Raw genomic sequence first — 22,183 nt, forward strand, 5'->3', positions numbered from 1 at the left:
AATCATAACACATTTGGGAATTTGTGCGAATAATTATGCAAGAATTTCAAATGTTAGGAGCCAACCAGGTAGTACAATGGGTAGGGCCCTTGCCTTGCACATGGCCAACCCAGATTCAATCTCTGACATCCCACATGATCTACCTTGCCCCACCAGGAGTAATTCCTGAGAGCAGAGCCAGGAGTAAACCCTGAGTGCCACTGGGTGTGCCCTCCCCTGCCCCCGAAAAAAGAAAAGAAGAAATTAAAAAGAATTTCAGAGGTCGGTTTTGTTAAGCCCTGAGGTTCTGGGACTGATTTCAAAGTACGAAGGTCACTAGCCACAGATCTAAATGCTCCCTAGTTAGCTGGAAAGGAAAGAAAGGCCAAGCATGTGGAGAGCGAAAAGATGGATAGTTCTGGAAGAAGATCTTTGCAACTGTTGGAGGGGAGGAGGAACAAACAGCCTTGTTCCATGGACAAACACCACATCCTCTGACCTTTCACCCCACCAGCTGGGAACCGTCTGGTGGGGGCCAGCTTCCGGTTCTCTGGCCCAGAAACAGCCCGCTGGGAATCGAACAGCTTGTGGCTATTAATCACACGTGGCTGGTTTTTCTTTCTGTCTCTTTGTAGCTGAGATTGGAGATTTTGATGAAGCATCGGACAGAGAACACTTAGCAAAAAATAAATACATACCTCAGCAAGATGCACTGGAAGATAAAATCGTGGAGTTCCATCACAACCACATGTAAGTGTCTCGTGTACACTCTGACATATATGCTGCCATATCTATTATGCACAAATCACATGCCATAAACATAGGTGCAGTTTCGCTGACAGATACACACACGTGCCTTCTCACATACATGGACACATGTGTACAGACACACATACTACACATTAAGACATATACTCACATGGGCATATATGCAAACATATACTCACACACAGACGTATTTACATGTGTTCACTTGCCTTATGTCCACATTGTGCCACACTCACACACCATTGGGGATCAAATGCTCCCTCCAAAAAAGTTTGGGGGCAAGAGCAAAGGCTCATAGGTGTTATTCTTTAGCCTGATTCTGCAAGCCCACCTGCACAAGACCCGTTTATCTGTACCCCAAGGAAGTTGCCTTGCAATTTTAGAAATAAAATATAACCCATACTTAAAATAACCAGCAGGGGATAAAATCAGCTCACTAAGCCAGGGAAGTGGTGAAGCAGAAACAAAGAATATCAAGAAGCACAAAGCCTTTGCTGCCTCTCTGGGTGTTGGCTGGCTCAGAAACAATGCATGCAGGGGCTTCTCCAGCCACTGTGGCTACATTTTAAGAAGGTACCTGAAGGCAGCTATAAAAGTTGGTCCAGAGGGCTGGTCTATGGTAGGAAGCTTGCCACAAAGAGCAGGGAGGACAGTGAGGGCAGAGAAGGGAGCACTGTGACAATGAGAGTTGGAAATGATCGTTCTGAACCAGAATTGGATGCTGAAGGAAGGGAAAGTGATTGGCATGATATCCTTTCAGTAACAATAGTGCAAATCACAGTGTCCAAAAGGAAAAAAGAAACAGAGTGGAGAGGGAAGAAGGAGGAAGAGGAGAAAAATGTCTGCCACAGAGGCAGGGAGAGTGGAGGGCAGAGAAGGAGGGAAACTTGGGGAAATATGCACTGGTGAAAGGTGTTGGACATTGACTGAAAATCATGAAACATTTTGCAACTGTGCATCTCACAGTGATTATATTAAATAATTTATTTTTAATTTTTTAATTTAAATTATTTTTAAAAATTGAATTTGACTTGTTTGTTTGATTTGGGCCACACCCCGTGATGCTCAGGGGTTACTCCTAGCTATGCGCTCAGAAATCGCCCTTGGCTTGGGGAACCATATGGAATGCCCAGGGATAGAACCTCCATCTGTCCTAGGTTAGTGCGTGCAAAGCAAGTGCCCTACCACCTGTGCCACATCTCTGGCCCTGGGTAATATTTTTTTTTTTATAAAAAGGGGCCTGGGGAAAAAAAAGGGGGGGGGCCTGGGGCCAGAATCATAGCACATCAGGTAGGGCATTTGCCTTGCACACAGCCAACCCTAGTTCCATCCTGTCATCCCATATAGTCCCCTTCAAGCACTGCCAGGAAATAATTCCTGAGTGCAGAGCCAGGAGTAACTCCTGAACACTGCTAGGTGAGATCCCAAAACCAAATAAATAAAATGTTTATTATTTAAAAAAATAAAAAAATAATAATAATAATAGTGGCCCCAGGCTCTAATTGCAATTTTAGATCCGGGCAGGTGACTCACACCTTGTCTTAGCACTAGGGTATTTTGCTTGCGTGTGACCTCAAAGGAAACTACTTGAGATTCAAAAAAAAAAAAAAATGGGGCCAGTGTGGGGCAGCCTCCGGGTTTTGTGTTACAGAAGCAAAAGCCCTTTTGTCCCTGTGCGTCAGTTTGGAGGGGTGGTGAATGAGGGGAGGGTGTCACTTGATCAGGAAGCCCCATTGTGGGCCATGAAGCGCCTTTTACTTTCCCCAAAGAGGTTGCTTCATCTCGCCCTGGTGGACTCGGGGAATGCAAATCTCCTGGCCTTTCTCTGTGCTTTTTTGTCTCCCCAGTGGACAGACCCCCGCAGAGTCAGATTTCCAGGTGTTGGATATTGCCCGCCGGCTGGAGATGTACGGAATCCGCCTGCACCCTGCCAAGGACAGGGAAGGGACCAAGATTAACCTGGCCGTGGCCAATACTGGCATTCTAGTGTTTCAGGTACGGGCCAAGCCGCCCTGGCCAATGTGCAGAGAAGGTGCCACCTTTCCAGGTCAGCCTGAATTTTCAGGGAAAGGGGAGGGAGAAAGGAAGCTTGTCTGTGATCTTCGCTTTCTTCCCAGCCTTTCAACTTCCAAGTTCTGTGTCACTGCCTTCTGTGTCTTGATCAGAGATGTCTCAACTGTCGATTTGTTCAAATTCCTTTATTTTTTTTTTTTGGAGGGGGGCACACACCGGGTATGCTCAGGGGTTACTCCTGGCTATGCACTCAGAAATAGCTCCTGGCTTGGGGGACCATATGGGACACCTAGGGATAGAACATGCAAGGCGAACACCACTGCTCCGGCCCCATCGAATTCCTTGATTTTGTGGCACTTGTGTTGTTATTGTTGTGATGGTGAGAGTCACACCCAAAGGTGCTCTGGGATCAGACACAGGCGTGTATGTGCCCTATCACTGAGCACTATCCTGGCCTGAACCTTCCTTTCTTGGGGGACTGCGTGCCCCAACCGTACTTCTAGCTGAGTCTGCACTCTCCATGAATCAATCCTGGTGGGGCTTTGGAGTGGGGGAACCCAATGTTAGGCCGGGGATTGAACCCAGGAATTGCCACGTACAAGGCGAGTGCCTTGATCCCCATATTGTCTCTCCAGCCCTGGTGAGGGTAGGAACGAGGGGCAAAAGGCATGTGGCAAGTCCTTCTTCATACCCTACATCCCAACTAGCCACCAAAGACAAGGCTGGGGGATTTGTCACTCTCCCCCCCCAGCCCCCGCATTTTTACCACGATTCTGTAGCCTGAAGTCCAGCCACTGACTGGCTGCTCTGCCCAATCCTGGCGAAGGAGCCAGACTGGCTTGGACATGCAAAGACGCCGCCAAGCCATGTGTCAAGGCTGGCACTGGTGCTTACTGGGGAAGCTCATTCTAAGCTTCAGCTGTGTGCCTGTGGCTGAGTTAGAACTTGAGACCGCTACATCTCCACATCTGTCCCAGAGGAGGAAAAATCTCTCTCATCTCTTACTCTTGCAAAACATAGGGCACATGTCTTGGCTACTAATGATTTGGCAGGGCCTCATGGTTTTTGTTTTTGTGGGGGCCCACACCCAGCTAGGGTTGGGACTCCCTTCAATTTTTGCTCTCAAAGATCACTCCTGGCAGGTCTTTGGGGGACCCCGTGGTGTAAAATATGTCCCCACATTGTGAAATACTGCACATGTGTATTTCCACCCCAAGGCAGACAGGTCTGATGCAGGTACCCAAGAAGGATTAATAAACCAAGCCAGTCAAAAAAAGAGTCATGGAGGCAGTGGCTGCTCCCTCACAGTGTCTCCAAGCACCCACACAAACTGACCTTTATTTATACTCCCAGTACAAAATTCACCAGGTGTGTGTGGGGGTGGGTGGGTGTCGAATGATCCAGATGGACTTTTACATATCAATGGGCTAGGTTTATAGGAAAGAGGAAGATGAGTGAATGCCTTTGTTTTGGGTTAATAACTGGGTGTCATCTTCTACTGTGGGATGCTGGGGATCAAGCCCAGGTTAGTGAATGTCCTCCCCATTGTACTGTCTTCCAGTATCATTTTTCTTTCTTTTTTCTTCGGGCCTTTCTCTAGGCCAACCTCTCTCCTCTCTGGAGGCGGACTTGGTTGGCAGGCCTGGTCCTGTAATTAGTGAGAAATAATTAGCTGGGAATCACAGAATCCGCCTTCTCGCTGCCTCAGAGCGTGAGAACCCTCCAGTTGAAGGTTTGCTCACCAAACAACATACAATCTCCAGTCCCCCACTTCCCCCAAGCAGGTCAGTCCCGCCATCACTGGGGAGTCAGTTGGATTATCTTGTTTGGTTGGTTTTTGGGTCACGCCCGGTGGGGCTCAGGGTTGACTCCTGGCTCTGCACTCAGGGATCATTCCTGGTGGTAAATAGGGAATTATATACAGCACCGTGGGTGGAACCCCGGTCAGCGACGTTCAAGGCAAATAAATGCCATTTCCTGTCTTCTGTCTCTCTGGCCCTGGCCATCAGCCTTTGTAGCTCATGATCTGATGCTCTTTTTTTAGGGCTTCACCAAGATCAATGCTTTCAACTGGGCCAAGGTGCGGAAGCTGAGCTTTAAGAGAAAGCGCTTCCTCATCAAACTCCGTCCAGATGCAAATGTAAGTGGGTCCCCGAAAAGAGGGGGTGACCGTGGGGCTTCTAAGTGGGGGATCAGGGCACACAGCTCCTCACTGCATCCAGAAAAATAAAATGCCAGCCATGCCTTCTCAGCCAATATTCACTACTTCACCCTAGCTGTGTCTCCACCCAGAAGTCCCCATTGGGCCTTCTGCCAGCTCCCAGGCAATACCTTTGTCCCCCAAACCTCTGCCTATACATTCTCACGGCTCATGACTGCTCCCTACTTTTGTGCTCAGAACCCCAAAGCTGTTGCTCAAATTGGAACCTGCTGAGAGAGGAGTTAGGCCCTCTTCACTGGTAGAAAACATGGGGGAGACAGAAGGTACACCTCTGGGTCCCCCATCTAGAGCTGAGGGCCCCTATTCCCATGGACAAGCCTGTTCCTGACTTCACCTCTGTCCTCACATCTGGGATGAATGAATTAGGCTTTTGTGGCCCAAGCCAGCAGGCCGGGCCCCCACGAGCGGTGCTTTTCTGTGGGAAAATGCATTAAATGTTCCCGGAGATGGACGGACAGACAGATGCGTTGCTGCAAGTTTTTTTTTTAAACACTGGAGGCTGCAGCTGCTTGGAGCAGGGAGACTAACTCCCCCTGGCCCTGCCCCTGTGCCCCTGTGCTGGGAAACTTAAGGCCTGTGGTAACTCTTGTTTATGTAATTTGACCTCTGACATGGGAAGCTTTCAGTCTGGGAGTAGAGAATGACCAGATCCCCTTTCCGGAGTCAGAGGACAAGGTTTTGGTTTTTTTTTTAATGCTTTTAGTGCTCGAGAAAAATGCTCACTTCCAGCTGGGTTGGTGGGTGTTTCCCATGGAGGCAGAGGGCAGCTGGACTTGGGCAGGACAAGGCCAGGCCAGAGAAGAAAGAAGGTGGGAAAAAGAAAGAAGCCTGTGATTTTATGACAGCCAAAAAAGAGTCTCAGTCCCTAACTTAGCTGTGTTTGGTTTTGGTTTTGGTTTTGGGGGAGTCAACATGTGACAGTCAGTGTTCAGGGCTTACTCCTGGCTCTGCACTCAAAGCCACTCTGCACCACTCCTGGTGTTGCTTAGGGGACCATAAGCCCGAGTTGGCCTTGTCCAAAGCAAATGCCTTCCCTATTGTACTATTGCTCTGACCCCAGCGTGTCTTTTGTTTTTTGTTTGTTTGCTTTTGTTTTGGGGTCACACCCAGAGGTGCTCAAGGATTATTCCTAGCTCTGCGCTCAGAAATCACTCCTGGCAGGATTGGGGGACCATATGGGATGCCAGGAATCGAACCCAGGTCTGTCCTGGGTTGGCCACATGGAAGGCAAACACCCTACCACTGTGCTATCTCTCCGGCCCTTTTTTAGATTTTTTTTTTTAAAGAGGGGACTGTGAGTCAAATAAACTCATTAAGGGTATTTTATTTTTTGGTTTGTTCTTTTTTTTTGGTGGATTTGTTTGTTTTGTTGTTTGTTTCTGCTGGGACACACTCAGTAGAGCTTCAGAGTTACTTCTGGCTTTGCATGCAGAGATCATTCTTGGCAGGGTTTAGGGAACCATATGGGGTGCTGGGGATTGAATCCAGATTGGTTGTATGCAAGGCGGGCACCCTCACCACTACTGTACTATTGCTGCAGCCCAGTGTTTTAATTTTTTTAAAGGGGGGAATGTCAGCCAAATAAACACACATTTGGGGGGTTTGGATTTGCTTATCATTTTCTTAAAGGGGTCATTTTTGGGGAGTGGTTTGTTTTATCGTTTGTTTATTTCTTGGGACATACCTAGCTATGGTCAGGGCTTTCTCCTGGCTTTGCTCTCAGGATCACCCCTGGCTAGGCTTATGGGACCATATGGGATGCCAGGGATCAAACCCAGCTTATTCAAATGCAAGGCAAGCTCCCTTTCTACTATTCTCTCTCTGGCCATACACCTGTACATGGATCCTGCAGGGACTTCCTATTGTTTCTGAGCCCCTTTCAGTGGGGCGAAATCCCCAATGTCCAGCAACCCCATGGCTTTAAATGACTCTGCTCCCTGAACTAGAGTGTTTCTGGTCTCGCATAAGCAGGGCCTCATGTTAGGTCCTAAGGTGTGACTTTCTTCTCCCTCCCCAATGTCTGAGGCCCCAGACACACCAACCCTAGGGATGCTTTCTCTCTCCAGAGCTCCTACCAGGACACCTTGGAATTCCTCATGGCCAGCCGCGACTTGTGCAAATCCTTCTGGAAGATCTGTGTGGAGCATCACGCCTTCTTCCGGCTATTCGAAGAACCCAGGCCCAAGCCAAAGCCTGTTCTGTTCAGCCGAGGGTCTTCATTCCGGTTCAGGTAGGGGGTTCGAATTGTCTCCATTGGGCATGTGAGGGAAGAACAGCCTTGGGGTGGAGAAGGCTGCAAACCACCCTGCTTTGCTGGTCTCTACTGCTATAGAACTTTCTTCTTGTGACCTGGGAAACTGAAGGGACCTGTTGGCACTTAGGGACACACCCCTGTATGTTCTGCAGACAGACACACCTGTGGCCCTATTCCCTGACTAGCCCCCACATGGTCAAGGCCCTGCTCTTTGCAGAAGGCTGACCTAAGCCTTTCTGCTACCTGACCTCCAGGGAGGTCATGGATGTGTCTTGCACATGAGGAGATGGTTTGGGGCTGAAACGATAGCACAGCAGTCAGGGCATTTGTCTTGCATGTAGCTGACACAGGTTCCATCCTGGCATCCCGAGCCAGAAGTGATTTTTGAATGCACAGCCAGGAATAAGCCCTGAGTGCTTCCAAGTATGGCCAAAAAAGAAACACTCCCAAAATTTAATAAATCATGAAAGGGTAGTGGGTTAGCTGGACTCTGTCCAGGACTTAGGATATTGAGGGAACCATCTAGAACCAGCAAAGATCCTGGGTCTCCCCACTACCCGGGGAGGAAGACGGAAGCGGGAAGCATGCAGGGATGGGTTCTGAGGGGATCCCACAAAATTGCCATGTGAGTCTTCCTTTCTTGCTCTTTACCTCAGTGGCCGGACTCAGAAGCAGGTTCTGGACTTCGTCAAAGAAGGAGGCCATAAGAAGGTGCCGTTTGAGAGGTGAGTGGAAGCCGGGCTGCGTGCATAGTCCCACAGTCTGCCCTGCAGGCAGTGCATGGCTGGTGCGCTGAGAGAGAGGGTGGGAGAGAGAGAGAGATGGGGCTGGAGTGAGAGGGCAGCTAGGCTCTGTGGGGTGAATCACTGAAAAAGCTGCTCCTTGTCCTTGGGGATTGAAAATCAGGGGAGCACAATTGTAGCACAGCAGGGAGGGCATTTGCCTTGAGCGTAGCCAAACCTGGGTTCGATCCCCTGCTCCCATATGGTCTCCCGAGCACCACCAGGAGTGATCAGTGAGTGCAGAGCCAGGAATAAACCCTGAGAACAGCCGGGTGTGCCCCAAAAACCAAAGAAAAGAAAGAGTGGGAGAGAGTGATTTTCTGTCCCTTTGGTGATAGCAGTGCTAGCAGGAACATGCCCGAGGTGAAATATGAGGCCTCACATATACAAGATGAGCACTCTAGCCCAAGTCAGCCCCGGCTCACTTCCCCAGGTCTGCTTTCCACAGAGCATGAAGGTACCACTCGGAGTTGAAAAAATGGAAGACTAGGTAGGGGGGTCAGATATGCTTGTAGCTCTGCTTGTTCCCCAGGCCTATCCCCTGCATTAATTCCCAGTTACTCTGAAAACCCCTTTTAGCAGGGTTCAGGGACTTGGGCCACTCCCAGCGAGCCCATCTACTGACTCATTGCTCTGGCCTGTAGTTCAGGGTGCGGACCGCAGGATGGAGGGGGGAGTCTCTAGACTCTAACCTATAGTGCTGCAGTGGCGAGAACTGAACCAAAGTAGCCACAGACCAGATATGTTCCTCACCCCACAGCTGGGCTCCCTTGCCCTACGCCTCCCTGTCCGTAAAGTGGGGGACACCCAGGGTGCCTCTGGGTTGGGAGCTGCCAGAAAGGGGTATTAAGATCAAGAAAAGAGTCTTGAGGACTGTCTCAGAAGTGTTTTTCTTTTTCTTTCTTTTATTTTTTTGGGGGAGTTTTGGGCCACCCCCAGTGGTGCTCAGGGGTTACTTCTGGCTATGTGCTCAGAAATCGCTCCTGGCTTGGGGGACCAGATGGGATGCTGGAGGATCGAACTGTGGTCCATCCTAGGTTAGTGTGTGCAAGGCAGGCCACTCTACTGCTCGTGCCACCACTCTAGCCCCCCACTCTTTTTTAATCAACAAATGTTTCATTTCCACTCATCACCATCACAGTTTACTCATTTAACCCTCTCACTTTCCTTCCATTTACCTTTCTGATAATCACTTTTGATTTTAGAGCCTAAAACTTTTTCCCTTTATTTTTCTTTTTGCTTTATGGGCCACACCCAGAGACATCCAGGGGTTACTCCTGGCTCTGTGCTCAGAAAGTGCTCCTGGCATACTGGAGGGACCATATGGAATGCCAGGGATGAAACCCCACCCCACCCCACCCCTATCTCGGTCGGCAGCATGCAAGGCAAACGCCCTACTGCTGTGCTATCTATCTGGCCCCTGAGCCTAAAACTTTTAGAAGTTCACTCTTTTTCTTAGGTTTTCTGATGTCTATCAAATAGCGATAGATCCTTTTTGTTTTGTTTTGTTTTTGTTTTGTTTTGTTTTGGGGCACTCCCACCAGAACTCAGGGGTTACTTATTCCTGGCTGTGTGCTCAGGAATCTCTCCTGGCAGGCCGCTGGGGATCGAATCCGGGTCAGCTGCTTGTAAGGCAAACATCCTACCAGCTGTGCTATCGCTCTGGCCTGTGTTAAAAAGTGGTTGATGGGGGGCCGGAGAGATATCTGGAGGTAGCGCATTTGCCTTGCATGCAGAAGGACGTTGGTTCAAATCCCGGAATCCCATATGCTCCCCCAAGCCTGCCAGGAGCAATTTTTGAGCATAGAGCCAGGAGTAACCCCTGAGCACTGCCAGGTGTGACCCCCCCAAAAAAAAAAGTGGTTGATAGTTGAGTTTCAGTCCTACAATATTTCAACAGCCCATCCTGTGAGAAGTATTTTTCTTGTTCTGTTTGAATACACTACCCCCAAGTACCATTCAAATGAACTCCAAGACGGGGGTTTACAGGTTTTCCCTTGAGCGTTGCTGCCTGGGTGTGGCCCCAAAACAAAATACAAAGCTTTCAAAGCTTTGTAATGATGACAGCTGTCCTGTTCATGTCATTTCTTTGTTTGTGCCTCTTGTTCACAACAGATGGACCTAAAGCCCTTGGCTCCACAGGCATTGTCATTGTCTCTTCTCTCAATCCATGTCCCTCCTGTTACATCCTCGAGCATCCAAAACTAATAGGAGGGGCCAGAACCATAGGACAACAGCTGGCCAGATATTAGCCTGCATATAGCTGGGCCAACGACCACCAGCAATGATCCCTGAGGACCAGACAACATTCTAATTTTTGCAGCATGCATTCTAATTTTTGCCATCTTTGGTGTGACCTCATGTACCAAAAAGGATTCCATTCACCACTGATAGACAGACTGGGTATTGCATTAGGATTTAGAGGGCCGAGCCGTTGCTACTATCACCCTTAGAGATGCCACCTTCTGGCAGATTTAGGAGCTACAGAATAAGTTACAGAGTTTTCAGAAATGTGACCCAATAGTCACATTCCAAGTTCTTCATTCCCAAAAACACCCCCAATGTGCATCCTTTTTAATTGTTTGTTTGCTTTTGGTTGGGTTTGGTTCGGGAGGGGTCCATACCCAGAAGTTCTCAGGGTTTTCTCCTGGCTCTGTGTCAGGGATCACCTCTCCTGGCTGTTCTTGGGAGACTATATGTGGTGCCAAGAATAGAACTAGGGTTGGTCACGTGGAGGGCAAGTCCCTACCCATTGTGCTATCTCTCTGGCTCTCCAATGCACATCTATAAAGGCTCCAATGAAAAGTGCCACTTCGGCTCTCTGATTCAGAGTGCAGGGATTCCCTTTGGGTGTTCATGTGGGTGCTCTTAAACTACGTCTCCCTTTGGCATTGCACCACTCTCTTCTATACAGTCTCTCTAGTCTTAGTGTCTGAAAAGTTGCCAGTTTTGCTTTTGTTTGAGGGGCCACATCCAGCAGCGCTCTGGGGTTATTTCTGGCTCTGTGCTCAGGAATCACTCCTGGCAGGCTTGGGGAGATATATAGGATGCCAGAGATAAAATCCAAGTTGGCTGCAGGCAAGGCAAATACCCTACCCATTGTGCTATAACTGTGGCCCCCAAGTTACCAGTGTCTTTTCTCAGAATAAAAAGGGGACAGTGTACAGGGAAAAAAAAGGAGATGGAAGCAGACTTGGGGCCTCTGCTAGGATCCTAGTTTGTCCCTCAGGCAGACCAGTCACAGCCCATACAGTAGGCAGCTGGCTGGCAATCACTGACCACTACAGAAGTCATCTAGAATGTCATTGCCTGGAGTGTGTGCATTGATTCCACAGGGCTAGACCCTCTGCGCCTTCATATTTGTCAACTCCACAAAGTGTTCCATTCCTTAGACTTCTGCACTCACTAAAAGGCTGATGTGGAAGCCTGAGTGACAGGGCATGGTGCAGCAGCGAGCATCTCCTGAAGGTTTGGGCTAACTTAGTCCGGACAGGGTTAGCTGGGAAGGTGCCCTGACAAGCTGATCAACCAAGACAGGATGGCCTGGTGAGCTGCTTTGTTGCATTTTAAAGTGCCCTGCAAGGGCTAAAGTGATTGGGCCTCGGGGAAGGTGCTAGCCTTGTATTCAGCCGACCTGGGTTCTCAATCCCTGGCATCGCATCTGGTCCACCAAGCACTGCCAGGAGTGATTCCTGAGTGCAGAGCCAGGAGTCAGCTCTGAGCATTTCTGGGTGTGACACAAAAATCAAAATAATAGGGCCGGAGAGATAGCACAGCGGCGTTTGCCTTGCAAGCAGCCGATCCAGGACCAAAGGTGTTTGGTTCGAATCCCGGTGTCCCATATGGTCCCCCGTGCCTGCCAGGAGCTATTTCTGAGCAGACAGCCAGGAGTAACCCCTGAGCACAGCCGGGTGTGACCCAAAAACCAAAAACCAAAAAAAAAAAAATCAAAATAATAATAATAATAATAAATTTTTGTAAAATTCTTGAAGAGAGACTGGAGTGATAGCATAGCAATAGGGTGTTTGCCTTGCAAACAACCAACCCAAAATGAAACCACCTTCCATCCCCAGCATCTCATATGGTTCCCTGAACCTGCCAGGAGTGATTTATGAGCACAGAGCCAGGAGTAATCCCTGAGTGGCTCTGGGTGTGGCCCAAAAACCAATAAATAAACAAACAAACAAATAAATCAATAAAAATCTTGGAGAGGCCAGAGCAGTAGGGCGTTTGTTTGCCTTGCACATGGCTGCCCAGGACGGACCTGGGTTCTATCCCCAGCATCCCACATGGTCCCCCTAGCCAGGAGAGATTTCTGAGCGCACACATAGCCAGGAATAACCCCTGAGCATCACCGGGTGTGGCCCCTCCCCCAAAAAAATCCTTGGAGAGACTGTACAGTGGTTGAGGTACTTGCCTTGCATGGGACAACCGAGGTTTAGCCCCTAGCACTGCATAGGGTCACCCAAACACCACTGGAACTGACCCCAAAGCCAGGAGTGACCCCTGAATACTGCTGGGTATAGATCCAATTCCTTCCCTCAAAATTTAGTAATTGTTTTTCACTTTCTTCCACTGATGTTTTAACAATGATCCTAAGTGAGTGACTAAGCGCCTGGGCTGACTGATCCCTTCTGTGCTGTTCCCCAGGAAACACAGTAAAATCCAGTCCATCCGCAGCCTGACTCCACTGCCCATGGAAGACAACTCCGAGGTGCCGAAACAAGTCAGTAGGGGGCCAGGTGCTACTTGGGGGTCTTCGAGTGTCTGGGGGGTGCCGAGTACCATGCCCTGTGGCATTCAGTGCTCTTCTCTCTCTACTGGGGTTCGTGGATGCCAGCCCTATGCACTGGCTAGGCTCAGGCTTTGTGTAGCATTGTGGGGTGCTGCCCACTCAGGGCCCTGGGAAGTGTGTGAGATGGGAAGTCTCCAAAGAGATGGACGTGTGTGGGGTGGGATCCCCCAGTAAGATGGACTGTGTGGGATGGGGTCTCCTGGTAAAACAGATGTATGAGATGGGATCCCCAAACTTGATGCATGTGAAAGAGAGCAGGGACCCCACTTTGCAACTGGTGGCTCTCACACTTATCCCATCTGGTGGGGGGGTGGAGGTGCCGTTAGAACTTGGGGACACAAGGTAGCCACAGTGCCAGACAGCAGTAGAACCCCCATCCTTTGAGTGGTCTAAGAGCAGCTCTCCCTGAGACCTGGAACCCTCAGAAGCAGGGGCAGGGTTCATGGTGTCCCCCACTACACACCAAAGCATGATCACCTCTTCCATAGCCCCAGGTATACACAGAGGTAAAACAGCAAGTGTCCCAAATCCCTAGACCCTGCCTAGTGGTTTCTGCTCCTGGTGGACCCCCAATGTGTGTCCTTCTCCCTCTTCATGTCGGGGGCACCAGGAAACCCTTTGCTAGAGGCACTTGGGGAGCAAGAACCTGGAGGAGTGAGTACAGAACCTTCCCAAAGACTGGGAGAGGGGTCATTCCCTGTCAGAGAACTTTCTATAAGCAACTTGGGGGTGACTTGTGTCCCCCGGGACTGCTCTCCATGCTCCTGGGACTCTTCAGTATTCTCTCTGGCAGGTTTTTTTTTTTTTTGGGGGGGGTGGCTCTTTCATCAGACTCAACCCATCTTTCTCTCTGCCCTTCTTCTGCCTCACGAACCCTCTTTTCCTTTTCTCCCCTTTTCTGCCTCTTTACACACACCCAGATCCAGGCCCCACCGCCACGGAGTGCCAGCCCGACCCCCAGAGTCGATGGCGAATCCCCCCAGAAGCCCAGCGGCCCACCCGGGAAGGAACTGAAAAGGCCCCCGGCCGAGCGTGGGTCTCCCTGCAGCCCTGCCACCGCTGTCAACCTGGACAGGAGCTCCGGGGGGCAGCAGAAGGCCCAGGGGGGCAGCCGGGTGGAGGAGGACCAGGATGCCACCGCCGTCGTCGTGCAGGAAAGGACCCCGCAGAGCCCCGCATTGCAGCCGACCTCAGGTGCAGCGCCCGCAGCTGCCAAAGGCAGCGTCTCTTCCATCCCTTTCATTGATTGCAGCGACGGGGAGAGCGAAGCTGAAGGGCGTGGGGCACGCGTGGCCCGGTCCCGCTCCCCGACGCTTGACCGTTATGAGGGGGACCCCAGCAGCGGTGTGTACCTGCTCTCAGGGGATCAGCCGCTGCGAGGGGGCTGGCCCCCCTCGATCGAGTCCTCCGGGCCTCCCTCCAGAGATTTCCTGGAGGATGATTCCGATCTGACCTTTGAGCTAAGTGACAGCCCCGACCCCCCGAGACACAGCTCGCTGCTGATCGAGGAGATGTTTCGGGGGTCGGGGAGCCGCAGCCCCCTGGCCACCCCCTTGTCCCCCCACAGCCGGAGTTCCAGTCCCAGCCTGAGCTGGGACCAGGCCGGGTCTCAGGGCTATGGGTCAGAAAACGGGGAGAGGCGTGGAGTGGAGGAGCAGGGGGCCCCAGAAGAGAACTGCTCCCCAGTTCTTCCCAGGCCCTACTTACGGACTCTCCCGAGTCGCTACAACAAGTCCGAGACAGATCCGCTCATCCTCAGCCTGGTGGGGTCACCTTCTGAGGCCCTGGAGGGTGGGGAGGCCTGGGGGAATGAAATTCCAATTCCGGGGGGCCTGGCCGCTTCCCAAGGGAGGATCCTCACCAACGGCAGCCCTCTCGTGGCCCCGACTGCCAAGGGCCCCACTGGGGGTGCCAGTGGCAAGAGGGACCAGGTAGCCCCGCTGCAGGTGACCGAAGGTTCCACCAGCAGCGGATCTGAGTCCAATGATTCAGAGGCCGAGATGGCAAAGGGACCGTTGAGCCAGGCCCTGGTGATGGGTAATCCCACAGTGCTCAATTCCCCTGCCCTGGCCCGGAGGCAGAATTCACTGGTGGGGTCACGTCGGGTGCAGGAGAGAGAAGAGAATGAGTGATGGAGTGAGGACCAGAAGTTGAGGCTTCAAGGGTTGACTGGGGTGGGGTGGGGGAGTCCCCGAGTGTTTCAGCATTGGTGGTGTGTGTGTGTGTGTGTGTGTGTGTGTGTGTGTGTGTGTGTGTGTGTGTGTGTGTCAGGGGACACTCTCATTTCTCATCAGCCTTTGCTCGAGCCAGGTCTCAACCAGCATGTGTTTGGACGAGAGGGTGTGTGTGATTTCTAAAACCTTGACCCCACCCCACCCCAAGAATAAACTCCCCCATGACGTTTCCATGTGGGGACATGCTATCCAACAGAAGGTTATTAAGACCAGGACCTGCCACAGAAGCAAGAGCTGGTTGGTCTTTCCACAGAAAGTCGAGGGAAAGATCAAACCTGCTTCTCGAAATCTGATCTCGGATTGTATGGTGGTGGTGGTGGTGATGTGGCAATTTTCCATGTCTGTGCAGTTAGTTGGGGCTGTAGCCGTCCCTCTTTCGGTTGGGGTGTTGCCAAAGAAGCCACGAGAGCCCAGGAACAAGGCACTTTTTTTTACTTCCCCTGCACCCCTTCTTTTGCAGGAGGAGGTTGATAGCTAGTGGAAGGCCGGAGTTGTTGGGGTGAGTTTGGAGGTATTGTTCCCATGCTGATTTGCAATGTTGGCAGAAACAGTCTTTGGTTTGTTTTTGGTATGGCAAATTGCTCAGCCTTACGCTCTAAGAAGTTGAAATTCTGGTCATGGGAATCGATGAGTGATGGAAGACTCAGATGCAGGAAAGAAAAAGGGCTTCTAAGCACCCTTGCTGGTCAGCTGTGGGAAGAAGGAAAGTTCAATTTCCTTTTAAATCTCACCCTTGGGGCTAATGCATTTCAGAGGAAACACCTCTGTACCTTTGCTGGAGTTTGCACTTTCGCTGGCCCATTGGGGTCTCCTGAGACATTTTGAAATCTTTTAGGTCCTCGCCCTTGAAATGTGGATCTCATTGACGGGGGTGGTGCTACTTGGAGTCCTAAGCAACAGGCTCGCTTCTCCGCCAGACACAACAGCCTTCTCTAGAATCTAGTGGAATTTCTGGAATGTGTTAACTCAATGTGAAGCTTCTGGCTGAGTTGAGGGGGGAGGGAAAGCAACGCAAATGAAATGTTTTGCTTTACTGATGGGTGTTTGGACCTTTTCAGTCTTTGGACCTTTTTGTCAAAAAGAAGTTGTTGTAGGGTGAAATGTTTTGATCCTAAGAAACTACAGTGAGTCAGCCAAGGGCCACACTCAACTGCTTGGGACTTTCTCTCAGAGAAAGCCAAAGTAGAAATAATGCCAAGAAGCATGAAATGAACTTTTGGCCCCCATATGCCTCTCTGGCCACACCCACATCTAGTTTCTGAAAACTTCACCCCCTTTCTTTTGCTACAAACTTCTGGGGACCTTTATTTTATGAATCGTGATGACGGATGAATCAGACTTGAGTCTTGTGTTGAAAGTTGCGTTGAAAGTTTGAAAGTTGTTCATGGAAATAGTCTATTTTTGTCTTCCTTTATAGGTTTGTATAGAATTAAAAAAAATTAGGGGACACCTTCAAGATCACCAAAGGTGAACCTTGATTTTTAAGAATGAGATATCTTGACTTTAATGAAATTTGGAGACTTTCCATCCTTGTCCAACTCTTACACGCAGAAGCTAAACCTAGAACATTGGTAGCTAGACTTGACTTTCGTCTCCTGTGATGTCTTAATGCAATAGGACCTTTTGAATTTTGTGTTTGAATTTTGGAGACTCTTGTCTGGAAGAATCAGTTAAATCATATGGAGACCAGGAATCCTGTAGATTTGTATAGACCATTTGTTCCTGATCAGTAGGGGGAAAAAAATAATGTGATTCTTTTTATTTTTTTTTTGAAACTATATATCATGGGGTTTTTTGTGGTTCTTACATGTTTTTGCATATTCTCTTTCATACTTAAGACCTCGATGTGCTCTATAAAAAAAAATCGAGCTGAATCTCATGGTTGATTGGTGAAGGTAATTTGTTCCCACGTGCGTTCTTTGGTAATCTCGAATTGTGCAGCCGTCGGTCGATCTTAAACTAGAAACTTCCCCAGCAGCTCCTGTGACTATTGAGACATACTTGATCGTTCCTTAGTGCTTCTTCCTCTGAGTGATTTTATTTTCTGTCGTGGTTTCAAAAGCCTCATTCATGGGGATGTGCTCAAGTTCTCTCTTGACAAGATTTCCCACATTGAGATGGTTACTCCTAGAAATTCTCTGGGATTCTGTCGTGAACCAGCCAGGCAATTCTCTTTCTGGCTTCTGGGCCAAGATCAATGCTCTTGGAGCTAATGGTGGTGCTTAAAAGAGAGAAATAAGGATTGGAATAGAAATTGGTTCAAAAGCCACGTAGCCTGCAGTGCTGAGAACATGCATGAATTACTTCTCGCAGAGCTTGCCTTGTGCTAATAAAAATTCCGGGCATTTGTGGATGAGAGAAACTGAAGTAGTCTTTGAGCCAGAGAGGGTGGGTGGGATCAGGTTAGAGAAATTGGGGTGGCAATGAACTCCCTCCACTCTTTCATTCCCAGACACTCAGCCTGTTCGGAGCCTTTGGGCCCCACACATCCATCTGGGTCCCCAGACCTATTATGAACACAGAGGAGGCCCTCTGCAGTTGAACAGAGTCTGAAGCTAGACCAGCTCTGGGGTTGGGGTGAAGAGAAGGTAGTAGCGACCAGAGAATGGGGTTCTTTCAGATTTCCAATGGCTTTCTCAAGACCCGGGTGGCTGGTTTGCTTTTTGGTTTTGTTTTTATTTGTTTTGTTTTAGCCACACCCAGCAATGCTCAAGACCTACTTCTGCCTCTGCATTCAGGAATTTTAAATTACTCTTGGCTGTGCTCAGAATATATGTTGGCCCAGGGATTGAACTTGGATAAACAGCATGCAAGGAAAGCGCCCTGTACAATCATTCTGTCCCTGTTTTTCTAAACATTAGCTAATGTCAAGTATTATGATAGACCAGGAATCCCACAGTCTTAGTCAGCAAACTATCTCTGGGGTTCTAGAGAGAATACAGAGCTGAGAAAGACAAAAATCTCTGAGTTTCCCTGGCTCGGGCTGGCCCTTCTGCCACGAATATTCGTTTTGAGTCAGGTTTGCAAAACATGTCAATGGGAGCCCATGTGTGGTTGATTTTGTTCCTGCTTGTGCAGGGCCAGATACAAATGCAAGGAATTCCTTGAGCATGAAGAAATGACATTTAATGAGCTCCAGGCCTCCCTAGGAATTGCTCCAGCCCCTTGGAGGCGTCTGAGTACCCCTGACAATATTTTATTAGACAGGCATTTAATTCAAGGAAGTCTGGGAGCCAGATTTTTCTCTCCAGATGTGATTCCTGGGTGGGGGGGGGATTTTCCCAGATGCCTCCCCCTCTCATTGCTGCTTGATTCTCAGCAACTTCTTAGAGAGTTGAACCAAGCTCAGGACAGAGTAGATTAAGCCAAAGCCAGACTGGCAGAACAGAAGGAGAACATTAACTTCTCAATATTTGCCTGCCTTGGAATCTTTCTAAAATGTAGTCTGACCTCACTGAGCGTATCCAGAAACTTGACTTGGGCCCTGAGCCCTTTGTATGAGCCAGTAGATTCTAAAAGAAGAGAACATTAACATAGCCAGCTCATGTGGCCAGAGATATCACATGGGATAAGGCAGTTGCTTTGCACATAACCAGTTTCAGTTCCATCCCTGAACCACATTGTTTTCCAGGTAGGAGTGATGAAGAGAGGTGAGCTGAGTAAGTTCTGAGCACTGTTGGATATGGCCTCAAAACCTAAAATCATCAGCTCTTGCTTCAAATTGTGTTACCACTTGTGTATGGCCAGCCAGTCCACCCTCTCAGAGTTCTGCACAGAGCTCAGGCCTTTTTAATTAGCCATTTAATTAACTATTCCCACTGAAAATATGATTCTGGATTTTATTGTAGACTGGGTTTGGTCCAGACAGAGCCTTTACTGACCTTTCCAGCAGCCTGACTTTCAGTTAGGAATTTGGGGACCATCAACTCTTAGACTGAATTTAAATCCATTTGCTTTGTCTCCATCTCTTCTTTGCCCTCACCCTTATTATCTTGTGAGACTATTTTGGGGAGCAAGTCCCCTTGCAAATGGAATGTCTCACTTCTGAGAGTCAACAGCTTAGATTCTGAGACCAGCCTGTCTCTCAATCCTTGGTGTTTGGTGGGGATTTGCTGAAAGTTCACTGAACTGCAAAGAGTTTTCTAGGAAATTTCTACTAGTAAGCAATAAGTTTCTTTGAACGTTTAGGAGGAATATCTCAGAAGGATCTCTTGGCCCTGAGCACCCCTTAAAAAAGAAAATAAGAACCCATTGCAGGTTAGCCATCTACCGTGTTTTAACAGCCAGCCTTGTAATTCCAGCTCCTTGAAACAGGGTACAAGCGAGTTACCTGGGAATGAACTTCTCTTGAGCGGTGAGTGATTAAAGAACCTGCCTCTGGCGACAGCACAGCATTTCCCAGTGGCTTTTGTTCCTTGTTGGTTCAATTCCATCTGTTTCTCTTTAGTGGAGTGAAAGTTAATAGAGAAAAATGGCGCCACTGGCCTGAATTGATGGTATTAAAGTGGGGGCCACACCCTTTAGATCAAAATAGGCTTTGTTAAAAATAATCAAACAAGCGTGAAAAGGGGAAAAGAAAAAAGTGGCCAACCTCCACGAGGAGTTGGCCTGACTGTGGGCATCAGAGATGAGAAACAGCCTGTGTTGTTTGGATGCAGGTCAGAAAGGGGCTACATCTGTGGCCTTAAGTTTTTGGAAATTTCTCAATGTGTGCCATATGGCTGCCTGGGGTGGAATTTTGTATCTCTCTTCTTTCTCGGGCATGGGGCTCCCAAAGCAAAGAGCCTCTAGCATTTTCTTTTGCAGCCAAAGCAGTGGTGCCTCATGATGGAGGCCTGGTGAGCAGTGGGAAATCTCTTCCAGCAGGAATAGTCTGATGGGTGAGGACCATGTCTGTGTGAATTGGCAGGATGGTGTGACCATCCCACCTGAGCCAGGAATCAGCCTTTGGAAACTTCTTAGAGACAGGGACTTTGATCAGACTTGTGCAGGGAGGGAAGGGATGCTGGGGTTCCAGTGGCTTTGATTCTGTTCTGGCCAGGGAGGGAAGATGCTCTCTTTTTTTGACGATAAGGAGGAAGGCCAAGCTGTTGTGAGAACTGCTATCATGGCTCTGTAAGCCAGAACGGAAGTGGTGTTGGGAGTCAAACACCTGTCCTCACTGCTGGTCTCAGCCAAGTTGTGGGGCAGCCAGTTTGCTAAAAGCAGCATCAACCTAGGGGCCCCCGGGAGGGAGAGAGCGTGTGTTTGTGCATGTGCGCGCCTGGGTACATGCTTCTGCTTTCTGGAACATTCTCCCACTGGAAACAGTAGAAGGATGAGTTTGGAGCCTGGGGTTGCTGGGGATGGGCTTCTCATTGCGCATGAGCTCCAGTGGCTCACAGCTCGGCTGAAAGCTCCATTTGCTGCAGCTCACTTTCCTTCTAAAGCAAGTGGCCACGGTGGACTTGGAGGAAGTCACGAGATGCATTTCCTCATCCCTCCACGAGCACCACAAAGGACGCTTCACCCCCGCACACATGCACCCCCTTTCTGCTGGGAAAGTTGCACTGACATCCTCACTAACCCCCTCTCACAAGCTTGGCCTGTATCATTAATCTTGATTCCCGACTGTTTTCTCTCACTCTCTGTGTATATTTAATCCTCTTGATTTAAAAAAAATTTTTTAATGAAAAATGTCTAATATACCGAATTAATTTTTGAATAGTAAAAAAAAAAAAGGCTGGGGACTTCATTCTCATTTTTGTCATTTGTTTAATAAATTTGAGAAAACACTTTTCTGTTGTTCCATTGTCTGCTCTGCTGAGCCAGCATAGCCCCTCGTGGGTGCCCGCGCCTTTCTCCCCCATGTCCACCTTTCTCCAAGCACGCTCTACCTTCTCTTCCCGCACGGTGCCACCGCTGTCTGATGTCCTTTTCATTTATTTTATTTCATTTTTATAAACTCTGCTGAGGACCACTCTGTACTGGGAATACAGCCATCCTGCTCACACATCCCCAAGCAAGAATCCAGTGGCCACATAGGAGCACACTGGAGTAGACTAAGGGGAGGCAGGTGAATAAATGGGAGATCGCATTTTATTTGTCTTGGGAAGGGAGTGGGGGGGGCAGGAAATGAGCAGGATTGCTGTAATGGGGGGAGAAGGCTCTTGGAGGCAGAGAGCATCAGGGGAGCAGCAGCTTGTAGAGGGGAGCCCAAATTTCTAACCAAAATGGGGATTTGTACTTGGGGCCCACAAATTCATGAAGCTTTTATGATCAGAGACCTCAGTTCTGCATTGGTTTTTGTTGGGGAATTGGGGATTGGCCAACAATGTGGAGAAGACTGCCCCCAGTCTTGTCCCTGTTGGCTGCCAGGCCTATCTATGGCTGTACTGGGGGGTGGTTGCAGCCCCCAAATATAGGCTCTCCCCCACCCCTACCTTCTGCTTCCTTCTCTCTATGGCCCAAGAGTGCAGGATCAAAAAAGCATGGGTCTCTACCACCGCAGAGACTGCTGGCTTTCTCATAACCATGAGTTTGGTGAAGTCTCTCAATGCAAACCAGACTCATGGGAGAATCTGATGCATGGAATTAATATACTGCTTGTGAATCTGAAACTCAACAGGCCTTTACCTACCCTAACAGGTACTTTGCTATAAAAAAAAAAAAACTGTCTATGTTAACTGTTCTCTCCCCTCTGGCGGCTGAAGCTTTGCCATCCTGCGTGCAAGATGGGCTTTTCCGTGGGCACTGAGCACATTGCTTGCACCCCAGCACGACCGTCGCCACCCCGTTCCATCAAAGGCAACTTTCTCCTTCAGCTTTTTGCATAAGTAAGAGGGATCGAGCATTCTTGGCCACCATCCGCCCATCGGTAGTCTTTCTCCTTCCATTTCTCTGCAAGTTGCATCGCTGTGGAATTTCTGAGTGGCTCCATGACGAGTGGCAATGTGGATGTTCCATGGCTTTAACACTTTTCTTAAAGGAACTCGGTCTCAGAAGCTTCTCTGCTCCTCTCTCAGCCACCCACATTATCAAGAAGAGGACAACACTCCGACTCTTGGTAACTCCATTACCTGTTTGGGGGGTTCGTGGAAACTTGTCTTTTTTAATCACACATGGTCAATTTTTTTTTCTCTTTTTCCTTTACATATT

At 49.2% G+C, this 22,183-nt stretch overlaps 1 protein-coding gene across 1 annotated transcript in view; it reads left to right on the forward strand.

The window, feature by feature from the left end:
• FARP1 (FERM, ARH/RhoGEF and pleckstrin domain protein 1) overlaps positions 1-22,183 on the forward strand; it is a 204,533-nt gene that overhangs the window by 142,882 nt on the left and 39,468 nt on the right. The window contains exons 9-15 of the mRNA XM_049778518.1: positions 615-729; positions 2,595-2,742; positions 4,805-4,900; positions 7,048-7,211; positions 7,892-7,960; positions 12,668-12,743; positions 13,733-14,006. Of these exons, the coding sequence (XP_049634475.1) occupies positions 615-729; positions 2,595-2,742; positions 4,805-4,900; positions 7,048-7,211; positions 7,892-7,960; positions 12,668-12,743; positions 13,733-14,006 (942 nt within the window). The remainder of the gene's footprint in view (positions 1-614; positions 730-2,594; positions 2,743-4,804; positions 4,901-7,047; positions 7,212-7,891; positions 7,961-12,667; positions 12,744-13,732; positions 14,007-22,183) is intronic.

This window comes from Suncus etruscus, chromosome 8, assembly GCF_024139225.1.
Source record: "Suncus etruscus isolate mSunEtr1 chromosome 8, mSunEtr1.pri.cur, whole genome shotgun sequence".
Lineage (NCBI taxonomy): Eukaryota > Metazoa > Chordata > Mammalia > Eulipotyphla > Soricidae > Suncus > Suncus etruscus.